The 17,660-nt window shown below is 43.5% G+C and overlaps 1 protein-coding gene across 3 annotated transcripts in view; it reads left to right on the plus strand.

The window, feature by feature from the left end:
* Nucleotides 1-1,321: 1,321 nt before the first annotated feature.
* The window catches only part of SLC4A1 (solute carrier family 4 member 1 (Diego blood group)), a 68,447-nt gene continuing 52,108 nt past the window's right edge, over nucleotides 1,322-17,660 (plus strand). The window contains exons 1-5 of one of the 3 annotated variants that reach the window (XM_033917684.1): nucleotides 1,322-1,512; nucleotides 8,283-8,381; nucleotides 9,223-9,319; nucleotides 14,021-14,108; nucleotides 14,213-14,319. In XM_033917684.1, coding sequence (XP_033773575.1) covers nucleotides 8,355-8,381; nucleotides 9,223-9,319; nucleotides 14,021-14,108; nucleotides 14,213-14,319 — 319 coding nt within the window. In that variant the 5' untranslated portion in view covers nucleotides 1,322-1,512; nucleotides 8,283-8,354. Of the gene's footprint in view, nucleotides 1,513-8,282; nucleotides 8,382-9,222; nucleotides 9,320-14,020; nucleotides 14,109-14,212; nucleotides 14,320-17,508; nucleotides 17,548-17,660 lie in introns of those variants that run through there. The other 2 variants (XM_033917685.1, XM_033917686.1) reach the window with 2 other exon arrangements.

The following is a 17,660-nucleotide window of genomic DNA, read 5'->3' on the forward strand; positions in this document are numbered from 1 at the left end:
TGGAGGCAAAAACAGTTGACAGAATTCAAGAAAGTGTACTCTAAGCATGGAGGATCCTCAGCAGTGAGGTAACCAAGGATAAAGCTAGACATCAATCAGTGTTTGAAGTAGTGCTGGAGAAAAGAATGGGCAGACTGGATGGGCCTTGAACTCTTTATGTACAGTTGCATGCTACGTTCTATAACATTAGAATGTATTAAGCCAGATATTTTTAGATAGCATGTTTGTTATGGTGTTGATGTGTAGCTAATACATTGTGTTTAGAGGGATTCCAAATTATAGTAATATCTTGCTTCCCTTCCTGTCTCCCTCTTCTTTGTTTCCCTGTTAGCATAGCATAGGACTCTGGGAAACAATATGGCCGACCTTGTTCATCCTTGTTCCTTTATTACTGTATTATTACCTATTTTTTTGTAATTATCCAAAAAGCCTTATGAAAGCATTTATGAATTTCTACAAACATTCGAGGACAGTTTGAAAAGTTCAATAAAAAACAAACAAATATTTAAAAAAAATTTGACAAAACCGATTTTCTGACTGGATGGAGACTATATTGATAAATATAAATGGGTTTTAAATATATATATATATTTGTTTAACTTGGGTTGTTTGTGTTTGGGGTTTTTTTTTTTTCCCAAACTTGTCAAACCACCCTCATATGTAAAACAAGACAAATTATTCTCAAGTACTTAGAATATGATGGCATATGGAGACTGGAGAGCCAAAGCAAATAAGGCAGTGGCTATCTTCTCATTTCTTATAGCACCCAGGATTTACTCTACTGTGAACAAAACCTGTGTATAGCCATCATGTCCTATGAAAATGTGATGTTGGTGTGAGATGACTATACACCATTTGCAGTTCCCACAGGTAGAAAATTCCAGCAGTGGCCCCATTGTGACATTCTGAGAATATCCTGTGGAGTCCAAAGGGAAACATTTTAAATATATATACACAGTATATCAGAATCTATTCTCCTCCTTAAGAGATCCAGCTTACCATCCATTGCTTTGCGTCAAAGGGAATCCTCATACTTGTAAATACGATGTCACAGGAGGTGTTTGCAATTAGAATGAAATTACCATATGGGGGAGGGTGGAAAATAAATACATGTTTTCACTGAAACATACAGCTCCCAGGCTGTTTGCTGAAAGTCAGGTTCGGATGGGGTGGGCTTCAGGGAAAGGGGGTGCAAAAGGAGGCTGGAGAGACTGGTTGCAGAGTATGGAAAGGCCCCATTGCCAATGACTGTGCATATCAGATAATATGTTTATTCAGTGCTACATAGGAGGGGGGATCTGGCCAGGGCAGAGTACACTTGATGCACTGGTGGGTATGAGAGATTAGGAAGCCAGGGGTGACTCAGGAGTTTCAGACTTCACAGAATGAGTTGCAGAGTCTCTTCCATGCCATCTCCAGTCTGGAGGCTCAAAGAGAACAGCTGGGGCTGTAGGAGAGCCCGGGATCTCATAGCTGGGGTTTCTATCCCCCACGTTAGACTAACATCTTCAGGTAAGTTGGCGCATTTTTAAAATGAGTTCTTTTATCCTCTGCCTAGGATTTTCTATTATGCTATCAATGGGAAAAAAGTGAGTATGGGTGAAGTGGGAGGTACAGTCAGTTGAGGACAACAGTGGGGAAGAAGGTTAATATAGAGTCTTCAGGTCTGTAGCAATGGCAGTTCCTGTATCTTAGTTTGTCAAGGTCTCTGTTACATTCATCTCCCACAAAATTCTGCAGTTTTTTTGAGGTCTCTGGCACATTGGCCCCCTGTATCCTGCAGAATGTTGGCACCTCTAGTTCTTCAGTTTGTTGGAGGTCTCTGGTACATCCAACCCTCCACCCATATTCTTCATTTTGTTGGGGGCCTCTGGTCTGTTCAGCCTTTGCATTCTGTATTGTGTTGGAGGTTACATTTAGCTTCTGTATTCTCTGCATGTTACTTGAGAACATTAGTGCAGTCAGGATGAGCTCCATCTACTGGTGGTCAGAAACAGTGCAGCTTTTTTTGGGGGGGGGGGGGGACGGGCGGGGGAGAAAGTTCCTAATGCCTCTACTATTCCTTCCAAAAAATACACCTTGCAGATATTAAATAAGATAAGGGACTGGATAGTGTCTTCATTCTGCATTCAGCGTCCCCTTACCTTTCTCATAAACAGTAATTGTGATGCTGGGTAAAAATCAATTCAGTGTCTACAGAAAGTGGGAGACAATAAAATATGGAGTAGAGGGATTCTGAGTAAAATCTACTCTGCTTTGATGTTGATCCAGCAAATTGTAATAACCTGCTCTATCATTACCATGGGTTTCTATATGTTTTTTTAGCAAGTGGCTGGAGGTAATTGACCTGCGTAATAACCCCCAGCAAAGGATACTGCAGTCTCTGTGCTTTGGCCCTTCCGTGTCTTAGGTCATTAAAGTTCAAAGTTCAAATTGATTTGATATACCTCAGATCATAAAGAAATGTCTAAGAAGTGTACAAAATAAAGAGAGTGAAGGTATGAACCAAGACAGACAAGAAGAAAGGAACAAAATAAAAATAGAAAAATAAAGCGTTTAAACCTAGAAACGTAAATAAGGACTGTAAGGTCCATTTAATATAGCCAGTTGATCTCTTTTGCCTCTCACATTAATTTTATTTATCTATTTTACAATACCGTTCTCCCAGGGGAGCTAAAAACTGTTTACATGAATTTATTCAGGTACTCAAGCGTGTTTCCCTGTCTGCCACAATCTATCTAATGCAGCGGTCTCAAACTCACGACTGTTTTAAAGTTTATTTTTTGTTGTTGTTGTTCTTGCTGTTGTTATTTTTTAAAAAACTTTGATGTTTTCTTTAATATTGGATGTCATTTTGTTATTTTGTCTTAATTGTTTTTACCCTACTCAAATGTATTATGAATATTTAGCCGCTTTGAAACTTTGAAAAGGCGGGATAACAAAATTTAAATGAACTTGAAACTAGAATGGTTTTTTGAGATTGGGCATATCTCATATCAAATGATGCTGCACAGCTCCTGTTAAAATTTCCAAATTTAAACAACATGCTGTTTTCTTTCCCCCTAAATTTCTAACTATCCCAGATAATATATAGAAATAAAACAAAACAAAAAGAATTAAGGTGATATCTTTTTTATTAAGAACATAAGAAGCTGCCTCTGCTGGGTCAGGCCAGAGGTCCATCGCGCCCAGCAGTCCGCACCCGCGGCGGCCCATCAGGCCCATGACCTGTACGGTGATCTTTGTCTGAACCCTTAAATCCCCCTTGGTCTCTATCTATACTCTCTCTATATCCCATCTCTACCTCTATCTGTATCCCTCAATCCCCCTATCTTTCAGGAATTTATCCAATCTTTCTTTAAAACCCCGTAGTGTACTCTGTCCTATCACAACCTCCAGCAGCGCGTGCCAGGTGTCCACCACCCTCTGAGTGAAAAAGAATTTCCTAGCATTGGTTCTAAACCTGTCCCCTTTCAGCTTCTCCCAGTGCCCCCTTGTGCTTGTGGTCCCCATTAGTCTGAAGAATCTATCTCTGTCTACCTTCTCGATACCTATCATGATCTTGAAAGTCACTATCATGTCTCCTCTGAGACCAACTAGAGCATTGTTAGATTAGCTTTTGAAGGTATCCCCTTCTTCTTCAGATCAGAGATAAGCAAATGCTGACAGCTATCAGTATATAAGAGGACAACATCAAAGTATTCAAATCTCACAGGAGGAGGGAGGGTAGGGTGGGAGGCAGGGAGATAAGGAAGGGTAGCAAAGCTGTAAAAATTATGGTGTTTTAATGCGAAAGAACCAATGTTTTTGTTAAGTCCTGTCTGGTGGGTGTCAAAATGTTTTATCATTTTGATCTCAAAGGTTTTGTGCTCCTGGATTGTCTTAAACTAGCCCAGAAATGCAGTTAGAATATGAAACAACAAACCTTATCTAATAGGGACATAGTACAGCTAACACGTCCTTTTGCTAATCATGTGATGGCTGATCCTTCATAGGCTCAATCATCCTTTGACCCATTTTTCTATGAAGGACAACATTGTTTGGTTCTTCTGTGGATTCCTCACTTCCTTCTTACATAACAACATAAGAATTGCCGCCCGTGGTCCATCGTGCCCAGCAGTCCTCTCACGCGGCGGCCCTCTGGTCTAAGACCAGCACCCTAACCGAGACTAGCCCTATCAGCGTATGTCCTTGTTCAGCAGGAACTTGTCTAACTTTGTCTTGAATTTCTGGAGGGTGTTTTCCCCTATGACAGACTCCGGAAGGTTGTTCCAGTTTTCTACCACTCTCTGGGTGAAGAAGAACTTCCTTACGTTTGTATGGAATCTATCCCCTTTCAACTTTAGAGAGTGTCCTCTCGTTCTCCCTACCTGGAGAGGGTGAAAAACCTGTCCTTATTGACTAAGTCTATCCCCTTCAGTACCTTGAATGTTTCGGTCATGTCCTCTCTCAGTCTCCTCTGTTCAAGGGAGAAGAGGCCCAGTTTCTCTAATCTTTCACTGTACGGAAACTCCTCCAGCCCCTTAACTATCTTAGTCGCTCTTATCTTTCAAGTAGTACCTTGTCCTTCTTCATAGGTAGCATCAGTTTGCTAAAGGGTTAATTGGTGAAAAGTAGAGAATGACACGGGGACAATTTTTTCCCCATCCTTGACGGAACTCATTTTTCCTTCTTGGCGAGTGCTTTTCCTGTCCCTGCCTCATCTGCACAAGCCTCAAACATTTTAAAATCATAAGTATTTGAGGCTTGTGTGGTTAAGGCAGAGCTTACAGGAATGTGACAGGGACAGGGACAGCGGCAAAAACTCACAGGGATGGGACAGGGAAATTGAATTCCTGTGGGGATGGGGACAAATTTTCTCTTGTTTTTATTGATTTTCTTCACATAAAGGTCACAGCCTCCGGAAGCGCGTTCCATGTATCCACCACCCTCTGGGTGAAAAAGAACTTCCTGGCATTTGTTCTAAACCTGTCCCCTTTTAATTTCTCCGAGTGACCCCTTGTACTTGTGGTTCCCCATAATCTGAAAAATCTGTCCCTGTCTACCCTTTCTATACCCTTCAGGATCTTGAAGGTTTCTATCATGTCCCCTCTAAATCTCCGCTTTTCCAGGGAGAACAGCCCCAGCTTTTTCAGTCTGTCAGTATATGAGAGGTTTTCCATACCCCTTATCAGTTTCGTTGCTCTTCTCTTTACATTCAGCTTTTTTTTAAATTATACTTTATATTTTCACTTCAGTTTTGACTATTAATTTTTAGATAGATTCTATTCCATTTTAATTTTAAAAGGCACTTAAAATGATGGAAGGTATCCGCTAATAATTTTAAAGGCACAGATCCTTTTTCCTTCGTTCACCTGCTCTTCTACGAAACCGCGCTAGCGGTTTTAGCGCAGAGAGCCACGCTGAATGGCCTGCGCTGCTCCCGACGCTCATAGGAACTCTATGAGCTTCGAGCGCAGCATGGGACACTCAGCGAGGCTCTCTGCGCTAAAACCGCTAGCGCAGTTTCATAGAAGAAGGGGTTAAACATTTACGCGTAGTGGCACGTGCTTTCAAAGGATGAACAAGCAGGTGTTGTCAATCGGTATTTTTTTTTAGTTCAAACTGTTTATTGGCATGTACAATAAACAAGGAATGCAACCAACAAGGTTAGTTCAAGCAGAACAATAGTAATGCAATAACAGATTATCATCGAACAGGATAGCCAGGTACAGACAGCGCATTACTGAAAATCAAGAAAATATGCAAAAATAAATGAATGAAAAATCATACAGTAAGCAAAAATAATGAGAAAGAATACATGACCGTTCAGCTACAAAAACCAGAGTCAATCTGTATTTTTGGTTTATTACCATTTTTTATTGGGGGGGGGGAAGGTTTTCAGCCCACTGCACTAACCATTAGGTTGCTTGTTCACTCCATAAATGTTAACAATAAATGTGTGTGTGGAACGCGTTGTGAATTCTTTTATAAAATGACTCTGGGGAGAGGGTACCAGTTAAAATAGGTATATGCAACAGTAGGAATGGGAATGGGGGAGTCTCAACTCTAACAAGGGAGGCTTTGATATTTCTGTGACATGTCTGTGTTGTGATCCTAAAATAGAAGAGCATCCAGGTAGTCACTTGCCAAGGGGAGGGAGATAAGTTATATGATAGGGGTGTCCAACCTGCGGCCCAAGGGCTACATGTGGCCCCGTGAAGTATTTTGTGCGGCCCCAGTCGAGGGTGATGCAGTGTTTTCCTCTGCTGCCCCCGGGTGTTTACCGTCTTGCCGGCTCCCTCCTCTGTCTTGCTGCAGCGTTTGCGCAGCCCCAGAAACATTTTTTTCAGCCAGTGCGACCCAGGGAAGCCAAAAGGTTGGACACCCCTGTTATATGATTTGGACTATTGTTGATTATAAGTGTTTTATTTAATGTTAAAATGTTTTAACTCACTGTCACACTTATTGTAAGTTTTAAAACGAATAAAGATTTTATATAAAAAAAAAAAGTGTTATAATAATTGTTTATGATTAGACATTGTTAAGGCATTTAGAGCTAGAGAAGTTGCTCATGTGATAGGCCATATTGAATCAGATCAAGATCGCCACTCATGGTTTTATAAGCTTCTCTCGTCTCCCTTCTCAGTGGCTCACTTCCATTGCTCTTGGAATTTTCTGGCCTGTGTTAGAACAAAAAAAAAAAAAAAAAAAGAAAGAGAGGCTAATGGCTTGACAAAATTGGACGTTGGCTTCTAAATATCAAGGAGACCAAAGTGAGAATGAAAGACATAGCCTTAAATTACTTTGGTGAGAAGGCAGTTTTAAGAAGGAAAACATGGCAATGGGAGACCAAGCCAGAGCTGGAAACTCACATAACAACATAAAAGTTGCCCTACTGAGTCAGACCAAGGGTCCACCTAACCTAAGGGTCCTTTTAGTAAGGCGAAATAACTGATTTAGCGCACACGAAAGATTAGTGCGTCCTAAATGCTAAGGTGCCCATAGAATATAATAGATGCCTTAGATTTAGCGTGTGCTAAATCAGTTATCGCACCTTAATAAAAGGACCCCCCTAGTATCCTGTTTCCAGTGGCCTGTCCAGGTTGCAAAAACTTGGCCTGATCCCCAAAAGTACCAATAGTCTAGGCCAGTGTTTCTCAACTCGGTCCTTGCCGGTCAGGTTTTCAAGATATCCACAATGAATATGCATGAAATAAATTTGCATCTAGAGGAAGCAGTGTATACAAATCAAGTTTATGCAAATTCAGTGAGGACATCGTGAAAACCTGACTGACAAGGGGGTACTCCAGGTCCGAGTTGGGCTCATTATGTAATCTCAGTGGCTTTCCCCAGGTCTGCCTCAATAAGGGTTTATGGTCTTTTCCTCCAGGGATTTGCCCATCCTTGTTTTTAAACCCAGCTACATTAACTGCTTTTACCACTTGCTCCAGGAATGAACTCCAGGAAGAGACACCGTGGAGTTGGGATAAAGGCTCAAAATCCATGGTGCGCAGCTCTGCTCTGCTCATTATTTACAGGGCCTCACCCCTCAAATACTCCTACTATGAGCTTTGTTGGTGTGTAAGGAATCATTCGCTTGAGGGCTTCCCTACAGAGAATTCATTTTTTTGTTGTTGACAGCTGGCCAGAAAAGAGGGAGGGAAAGCTCTCTCAGGCTTATCTGAGGCTGGCCTGATGGCTTTCTCCATAGTCAAGGATTCCCCGATTAGGACAGAGTCAGAAATGAAAAACACATTTCTTCACCATGCAAGCTAGAGACACCAAAGCAGATACTGAAGTGTGCTCCGTCCCATCCTCAAGGCATCAGCTCAGCAATAACCTATGCTCTATCTCCCCCTAGGTGCATCAGTGCAAACATTAAATATGTTATAGATCCCATAAATAAGCTGTTACCTCCTCTGGATACCCCACTGTAGTTATCACAACTTGATTGCTTGACTCAAACTGTGCCGCCTCTATTTCACTTCTCGGAAGATAAATCTAAGACTATGAGATGGACTCAGGTTACAAGAGGAAGGATTTGCCCCATTGCTTCTATGGACGTAGGTCCTGTGTCTTTTGGAAAAGTAGGCCTCTGATCAGCTCAATGTCTACCCTTCTCATGAAATGGTACTTCGTTGAGGTGAGTCTCTTGCAGGACCAGGGATCCCTCTGCATGGTTGAACTGGTCTACGAACAGCTTCAGTATGCACACAACCAAACCTTCACACTCCCTGTCCACTTTACAATGCAGAGTAAGCTAACTGCTAAAATTTTGGGATTTCGTTTTTTGTTTACAGGATTTTGATTCTTGGGTAATGATTCATCCTGGCTGAGGTGACCTCGGGAGAGAAATTGCACCTTCGTTCAACATGGATACTTCAGGCCAACTTCAGGAGGTGAGAATATGATTTTTACTGTATGAGACGGCTTTCAGAATCAGATTGTTCTGATTTGGGTATCTGTATATGACCTTGTGGCAAAATCACTAAGTGGTTTACATTCAGGTACTCAAAAAAATTTTCCCTATCCGTTCCGGTGGGTTCACACTCTATCTAACATAGTCTAGTCATATGGCTACACCAAAACCTCTTTTTATTTGAGGATTCCCATTATGGTTATTAATATGTCTGCCAACGAATGTCCCCTTGTTTAGACCTGGTTTATAATTGTCAGCTTCCATACTGGATGTGATATAAGTTGCTTTGGATATGTTTTATGAAGAGGTTGATAAGTTTAGTAAGTATGTACAGCACCTCGTACATCTAGCAGAAGATTTAAAAAATAGATATCCAGTGCCGAGCCATATCTGACTGCCAGCATTGAATAGCGAGCTTTTTTTGGCCACCAAAAAGTTAACTGGTTAGGCCAATATTCAGTGCTAACCGGTTAACTTGTTAGTGGTTAAAGATTGGACTGCTATTTATGTGGTCAGATGTAAGTGCTAAACTTATCCAGTTAGACACAGAATATCTGCACCAAACCAGGTACGTCGCATGATATAGTCAGTTTAGCGGTAGGCGCTAACTAGTTATCTCCTGCCGAATATTTGTGGTCAGCCACCAAAACACTATTTAACTGGCTGTTTCTGACTGATTAAATAGTGCTGAATATCAAAGGGCTCGTTTTTGAGAGTCACATAGCTTGAAACATATACTTTCTTCAACAAGTTCTCGCTACTTTCTGGGTTAGCCAGCCAACCACTGACTCATAGCTAACTATTTCTCTGGCTTTCCGCAGACTGACTTTGAAGCTGATCTAGAGGGCGCTCTGGATGTGGAGGGTTACAAGGACCGCAAGCGGAAAACATCAAAGTTGTCCACTGATGAAGAAGAGAGTGAGTAACTCCAAGAGATGAGGGCTTGTGAGGCAGGAACTGGGTTGATCACCCTCACTGCGGCCTTCTCCATCTGGGTTCTAATTCTGTAGGTGTCAATGGTAGATTTAAGAACATAAGAACAGCCATACTGGGTCAGACCACTGGTCCATCTATCCCAGTGTCCTGTTTCCACAGTGACCAATCCAGGTCACCAGTACCTGGCAGAAACTCAAATAGTAGCAACATTCTGGAATCCCAAAGAGTAGTATCATGATTCCATGCAGAATCTCAAAGAGTAGCAAGATTCCGGAGTCCCACAGAGTGGCACCATTTCAATAAGTGAGAACTAGAGCTACACAAAACATTACATTTAAAGTTCAGACTCCTGAGGCAGACCATAGGGCTGAAACACATACGTGTCGAATCTCGACTGCAATAAAGATATTGGGCACCACAGATCACCTTCTTGGGAGGGGGGGAGGGGTTGTTTCTACTGCCAAATCAGCCATTCAAAAAGAGGGGAAAACCTGGTTCAGCAGGAATTATCTAACTTTGTCTTGAATCCCTGGAAGGTGTTTTCCCCTATAAGAGTCTCCGGAAGAGCGTTCCAGTTTTCTACCACTCTCTGGGTGAAGAAGAATTTCCTTACGTTTGTACGGAATCTATCCCCTTTTAACTTTGGATAGTGCCCTCTCGTTCTCTCTACCTTGGCGAGGGTGAACAATCTCTCTTTATCTACTAAGTCTATTCCCTTCATTATCTTGAATGTTTCGATCATGTCCCCTCTCAATCTCCTCTTTTCAAGGGAGGAGAGGCCCAGTTTCTCTAATCTCTCACTGTACGGCAACTCCTCCAGCCCCTTAACCATTTTAGTTGCTCTTCTCTGGACCCTTTCGAGTAGTACCGTGTCCTTCTTCATGTACGGCAACCAGTACTGGACGCGGTATTCCAGGTGAGGGCGCACCAAGGCCCAGTACAGCGGCATGATAACCTTCTCCGATCTGTTCGTGATCCCCTTCTTAATCATTCCTAGCATCAGCAAATATGTGAAAATTAAAACCTGACAGAGACTGCAAATGATTACAAAGCAAAACCAAACAGATGCTAAACAATGCGATTGACAAGCACAAACCCTGTGAACCCCTGAGCCAGCTGTTTAAAGACCAAGAGTTTATCACCCATCCTAACCTCCTGATTCCTCTCTCCCCACAATTAAATAAAACAAATCTCATACTAATCCTGATGATCCAAACCCCCTCAAACAGTGCAACAGAACGTCATTGTCCAAAGTGTCGAATGCAGCCGAAAAAAAGTGTTGCTTTACTGAGACACATCAAAGACCCGTCAAGCCCGGTTCATAGACAGTAACGCGGAAGACAAAGGCGTGCGCCGACAGCTGAGCGCAAGACGGAGGCGCGCGCCGAAGAAAAAGACTGTTTTAAGGGGCTGCGACGGGGGGTTTTGTTGGGGAGCCCCCCCCCACTTTACTTAATACATATCGTGGCGGCGTTGTGGGGGGTTTGGGGGGTTGTAACCCCCCACATTTTAGTGAAAACGTAACTTTTTCCCTTAAAACAGGGAAAAAGTTAAGTTTTCAGTAAAATGTGGGGGGTTACAACCCCCCAAACCCCCCACAACGTCCCCACAACGCGGCGCGATCTGTATTAAGTAAAGTGGGGGGGTTCCCCCCCCACACCCCCCGTTGTAGCCCCTAAAAACAGTCTTTTTCTTCGGCGCGCGCCTCCGCACTGCACTCAGTTGTCTGCTCGCGCCTTTGTCCCGGCGCGCTTTTGACCTGACACCGTCAAGCCCAGTAGCCTATTTTCCACAATGGCCAATCCATGTCACAAGTACCTGGCAAGATCCTAAAACAATAAAACAGATTTTATGCTGCTTATCCTAGAAATAAAGAATGGATTTTCCCAAATCAGTTTTAATAGCGGCTTACGGACTTTTCTTATAGGAAATTAGCCAAACCTTTTTTAAACCCTGCTAAGCTAACTGTGTTTACCACCTTCTCTGACCATGAATTGCAGAGTTTCATTTTCATTGAATGAAGAAATATTTTCTTTGGCTTGTTTTCAACGTACTACTTAGGGCTCCTTTTACTAAGGTGCGCTAGCATTTTTTAGTGCACGCATTAGATTAGCGCACGCTAACTCCGCGCTACGCGGCTGGAACTAACGCCAGCTCAATGCTGGCATTAGCGTCTAGCACGCACAGCATTGTAGCGCACGCTATTCCGCGCATTAATGCCCTAACGCAGCTTAGTAAAAGGAGCCCTTAGTATCTTCATTGCATGCCCCCTTGTTCTAGTATTTTAGGAAAGGGTAAATAAGCAATTCATATATATCCATTCCACTCCACTCAATATTTCATACACCTGTATCATATCTCCCTTAAGCTGTCTTTCCTCTAAGTCAGTGGTCTCAAACTCAAACCCTTTGCAGGGCCACATTTGGATTTGTAGGTACATGGAGGGCCGCAGAAAAAAAAGTTAATGTCTTGAAATTTTGCATGAGGTAAAACTCTTTATAATTTATAAATCTTCCCTCCCCAAAGGCCTGCATGTTCCTCCCTTCTTTGCAGCGTCCTCCAGCTTCTCCCCTGGCCTCCCGGTCTTAGTTTCAGCTCATTACCATGCCTGCAGAGAGGATCGCCGGTGCTGTCACATTCCTTGCAGGCTGCCATCGGCCTCCGAAGCACATTCCCTCTGCCGCGGTCCTGCCCCTCCTCTGACGTCAGGGGCAGGATCGCGGCAGAGGGAACGTGATGCTGAGGATGATGGCAGCCTGCAAGGATCGCTACAGCACTGGCAATCCTCTCTGCATGCTGCAGTAATTATCTGAAGGTAAGAGCTGGAGGCCAGAGGACGCTGGAAAGAGCGGGCAGCACTAGTACAGACTGCGGGCCGCAAAATAGTACCTGGCGGGCCGCGAGTTTGAGACCACTGCTCTAAGTTGAAGAGTCCTAACTGCTTTTGCCTTTCCTCACAGGAAATTTGACCCATCCCCTTAAACACTTTTGTCACCCTTCTCTGTACCTTTTCTAACTGAGATGTAGCGACTAGAAACTAGTATTTAAGGTGCGATTGCACTAGAGAATGACCTGGGGACACATTTTCCCCCTTCCCTGCAGGAACCCATTTTCCCATCCCATCCCCACAAGTTCTTTTCCTGTCCCCGCCCCATTCCTGCAAGCTCCGTCTTCATCTGCACAAGCCTCAAACGCTTTAAAATCATAAGTGTCTGTGCGGTTAAGGCAGGGCTTACAGGAATGGGGCAGAGACAAGGGACAGTGACAAAAGTCGCAGGGATGGGATGGGGGAAATTGAGTTCCTGCGGGGACGGTGACAAATTTGTCCCTGTGTCATTCTCTAGATTGCACCATGAAGTGATACAAAGGCATTATAACACTTTCATTTTTGTTTTCCATTCCTTTCCTAACAATTACTAGAAATCAATTTGCTTTCTTAGCCACTGCTACACCTGAGCTGAGGGTTTCAACGTTTCATCAACAATGACACCTAGATCCTAACTCCTAACACAGAACCCAGCATCACGTAGCTATAGTTCGGGTTCCTCTTTCCCACATGCATCACTTTGCACTTGCTCACATTAAACGTTATCTGCCATTTTGACGCCCGGTCTTCCAGTCTCACATGGTGCTCTTGCAATTTTTCACAATCCTCTTGCGATTTAACTCTTTTGAATAACTTTGTGTCATCAGCAGAGTTATTCCCATCTCTAGATCATTTGTAAATATACTAAAAAAACAGTGTTCTTACTAAGGACCCCCTGGGGCACCCCACTATCAACCCTTCTCCATTAAGAATAGAGAAGGTCAGGTAACGAAACTGCCCTCCAATTCAAACCCATCCTAAATATTCAGTTGATAACAGGAGCATCTCAGTACAGACACAAGAAAATTCTTGAGCTGAGTTAAGACTACACACAGTGATCTTCACCAGCATTGGGAAAGACAAAACAATAATTTAAACATAACATGACATAAACACCATTTAACGTTATTGACTTGAGCTCTGTAATCATCAATATTGCAAGTTTTTAGAGGTTCATCCTGAATTCAAAATGTGTGGGTTGTTTGATACTGAATATTATTTCTTAAGGATTTGCAAGTGGAGTTCAACTTTACTCATATATGGTTTATACAGTAATTAGACCTGAGTTTTGTGGGGAGGGTTGTGCCAAATTCAGTCAGATATTCTGCAGAATGAAGACTTACTCACATTGGTAGAACCTGAGCATTCATATTGACCTGCAGTCATTATTACTCATCCATGTCTTGCTTAAATCTAATGCTGTGGGATATACTATATACCTTCAAGTCATAAAAGGATCCAGAGACTGATTGCTTTGAGCATTTCTACCGATAGGACTGAGCTATGAGGCTGACCATTGGGACTAAGCAATAGGGTTGTCATGTTACGAGGTAGAGCTAATACACAAAGTAAGAAATTAGAATGAAATAGCCCTGATATGAATTAGTGAAATTGTATAAGTTCTGGAGGGCACTGACATGGATATGATGGTCCTTTAGAAGGCAAGAAGGTCTTAGTGACATGGTAAGTGCCGGAAATGTTGGCATGGAAACTACAGCAGCTCTAGGGTTCAGCTGTCACTATGGTGGTTTCACTATGGTGGTTTCACAATGGCACTTCCCAATGGCCTTGCCTCCCTAATAGCCTGTTTTGTGTAGGGCCTGGAACTCAGTCTGTGTTATGGAACAGCAGAACTTTCCCCTATGAGCAGAAGAAGTCTAGATTTGGACTGCAGAACCTAATTCGGTGAGTTAAGACTAGAAGAGGTAGCCAAGGGATAAAATCATGGCTAGCCAATCTCAAATAGCATTAACAACCTCCTCCTCCTCCTCCTGATATGTGTTTTTCAGCCACACTTCGTGGCGGAGATCCTGCGGAACATTTGACTTGACCAAGAGAAGGCAGATCGAGGGTAACACCATGGGCAAGGCGGGAAGATATCAGGAAAAGGCAAGAAGTATGTGTTCATTCAGTTAAGCCAACAGGGGCTCCTATGGTTGTAAATGAGGCTGCAATGGTTGTAAATGAAGAAGGGCATGGGGAGGAAGGGAGAGAGTATCCTGGAATTCAACTAATATGGAGTACTAGAGTAAGGTTGTCAACATGTGGAAGAGATTAATCCAGTCTTGGACTACGCAGGGATTTGTTATTCTGGTTTTCCTAGTTAAATGCATGCAATAGAGTAAATTCAGGGCTGGATTACCTTGTTCCTTATGACATGAAGCCAGTTGGATCTCTGACTTGAAGGGATGGATCTCATACCTAACTCACATCCTGAAAGAAGAGCCTATAGAACCTTGAAGGTTCATATATAATATCACATTTGGATAATTCTTACATTGATCTGATCAAAAGTAACAGTCTTTGAAGATACTCAACTGTAAGATAAGTCCACCCCTCTCCAAACACCCCCTTCCCCCACCTGGGAGCAAAAGACCATCCCCAGCAGACACAGCAACACTCCATGAAGCCTTCCACTCAAGCTTGGCTAGGCGTTGCTGGATCCTGATTACACAGCAGCAGGAGGAGGAAGTGCATGAGATCATTTGCTTACACTACCTCCATTGTATGCAAATCTATATCATACATATTCATTGTAGATTTGATTTTTGATTTGATTTCTTATATACCGCTATACCGTGAGGTTCAAAGCGGTTTCCAATGAAGATAGATTAAAGATACATTAAAATAAAATAAATAAAAATGGTACTTTGGATTTCCCTAGCTATCCCGAAGGCTCACGATCTAGCTATTCTAGAAACCTGACTGGTTAGGTGTAGAGAATGACACTGGGACTAATATGTCCCTGTCCCCGCAGGAAATCAATTTTCTGTCCTGTCCCCGCGAGTTCTGTCCCTGACCCTGTCCCATTCCTGCAAGCTGATACAGAGCTTACAGGAATGGGGCAGGGACAGGAAGAGATCTCATGGGGATGGGATGGAAAAATGAGTTTCCACGGGGATGGGGGAAAATTTGTCCCCGTGTCATTCTCTACTTAGGTTTGCCGGGATGAGTGGGTTAAGAAGCACTATGGTTTAGAACAAAGGAAGTGGCCTCGGCTTGAGGCACCCAGAAGTGCGCAGACGTTGCCGTGATGACATCACGCATTGGTGTGACATCATCACTCGACATCCACACATGTACAGAGGCTCTCCAGATGGGCCCTGAGACGCCAGTAGGGGGTGCCAGCAGGGAAGAGGGCCGAAGAGAAGGAGAGGCACTGGCGCTAGCTGATTGCTTACAGCAGGTTTTCTCAACTACTTCAAGCTAAGTACCCCCTAAGTCTAACAAATATCAACTGAGTACCCCAACCACAGACCTCCCTAGGCCCACCCAAGCTCTGCCCCAGATCCCATCCCCCTTTACTAATTGTAATGCAATTTTTTCCATTCGTTTTTCATAAACACACAATATACACAGCAGATATAAATTCTCAGAACTGACACATTTCAATCACTATATTGAAAATAAAATCATTTTACCTACCAGCGATCCTCTGCAGGCTGCTGTAATTAGCTTTAAAGGTAAGACTGGGAGGCCAGGGGGGGAAGCCGGAGGACGCTAGAGAGAAGGGGGAAACATGCAGGCCTTTGGCAAATCGGGCAGCGCTGGCGCTGTACCGTGTAGGGAAGTCAGCTGGCAGGCGCCTCTCTTCCTCCTCAGTGTGTCGCAGAAACTCTTGGAGTCTCAGGAGGCCCACAGTTTGAGATACACTGCTCTAAAGGATAGCACTACAGCCATACAGCTGATAGGGCCTTTTCTTGGATACAAAGCACTTTAAAAATCCCAACTTGTTATTATTTTTTAAATTTTTGAACACAACCATCAAATCACATTCAGCTGATAGATAAAATATGAATAATGCACAGTTTTTTAGACATTGGCTTAATCTCCATCCTAACACTGCATATAATTCCCTCCCCCCTTCCTCCTTCCCCTAGAGCAGGGGTAGGAAATTCCGGTCCTTGAGAGCCGGAGCCAGGTCAGGTTTTCAGGATATCCACAATGAATATGTATGAGATGGATTTGCATGCACTGTCTCCTTATTTATTGTGGATATCCTGAAAACCTGATCTGGCTCCGACTCTCGAGGACCGGAATTGCCTACCCCTGCCCTAAAGCTACAGAGACACCTCAATCCAGAGGTCTCCAAAGTCCCTCCTCGAGGGCCGAATCCAGTCAGGTTTTCAGGATTTCCCCAGTGAATATGCATGAGATCTATGTGCATGTACTGCTTTCAATGCATATTCATTGGGGAAAACCTGACTGGATTCGGCCCTCGAGGAGGGACTTTGGTGACCCTCTTCCTCAACCCATCAGGCAACATGAGGAGATCCATCTGCCATAACATTGTCAGCCATGGCACAAGATCCCACATGCATAATATTTATAATAACAATTTTGTCACCATCAGCGGCTCTTACCAGAACAGAGGTGGTACAAGAATTGCTGGACATTTTCCTCATGGAGCACAATATAGAAGCCATATGCTCTCTGACTATCAGAGATTCGGGGACCCTTTCTTGAACTGGTGGGAAACAGCAAAAGGGTGAAAAATAACAGTGTTAGGCTGACATAGGTGGATCTGAAGGATGGGGGAGAGCGGGGACAGTTTTCTAGGGTGCCTGTACCTTTCAATGCCCCCTAGAAAATCCTCCTGCTCTTGGATTTCTAACTATACTACAAGATAACGAAACAGCTTCCCACTCCCTGTTAGAGGCTTCTCCCATTTCCCCCAGGCCTGTCTAAGCAATGGCAGCAGAGGTCAACTATGTAAGGTCAAGAAGCACAACGGGAAATGTAGATTAGACCGGGTGTCTATCTGTGTAATCTTCAAAGCAATCCTTACAATTGTATAATTACCCCTTGCTGATGTGGAGAGTGAGGCCACACCGTGTGGACTGCCAGCTCCCATGTTTACTGTCAACGGATGACAAGTGCCACTCAATTTACTGTGCACACAAACCGCTCAAGGCAGGAGCTGTGCCCTGGGCCGAGTGCCAGGGATCATCAATACAGGATTGGAGGTGGCTCTCCGAATCTCAGGATGGGATTGGTCCCCGCAGTCCCTGGGTCCGCAGGCAGAGACAACTGGGTCTATATAAGGCAATATTTCTAAGTATCACTGCAGACGTGTTCCATCTGTAGTCATTGGATTGTGGTGGGTGGGACTGCATGTGCTAAGGTAAGTGGGTGGCATACACACCCATGGTGGTGATAATGGTGGTGGTGGTAGGTGGTGATGACTCATATTTCATAGGTTTCAAAGCATCTAGGCGGTCAGACTTCATTAATTTG

Source organism: Geotrypetes seraphini, chromosome 13 (genome assembly GCF_902459505.1).
Source record: "Geotrypetes seraphini chromosome 13, aGeoSer1.1, whole genome shotgun sequence".
NCBI classification, from domain to species: Eukaryota; Metazoa; Chordata; class Amphibia; order Gymnophiona; family Dermophiidae; genus Geotrypetes; species Geotrypetes seraphini.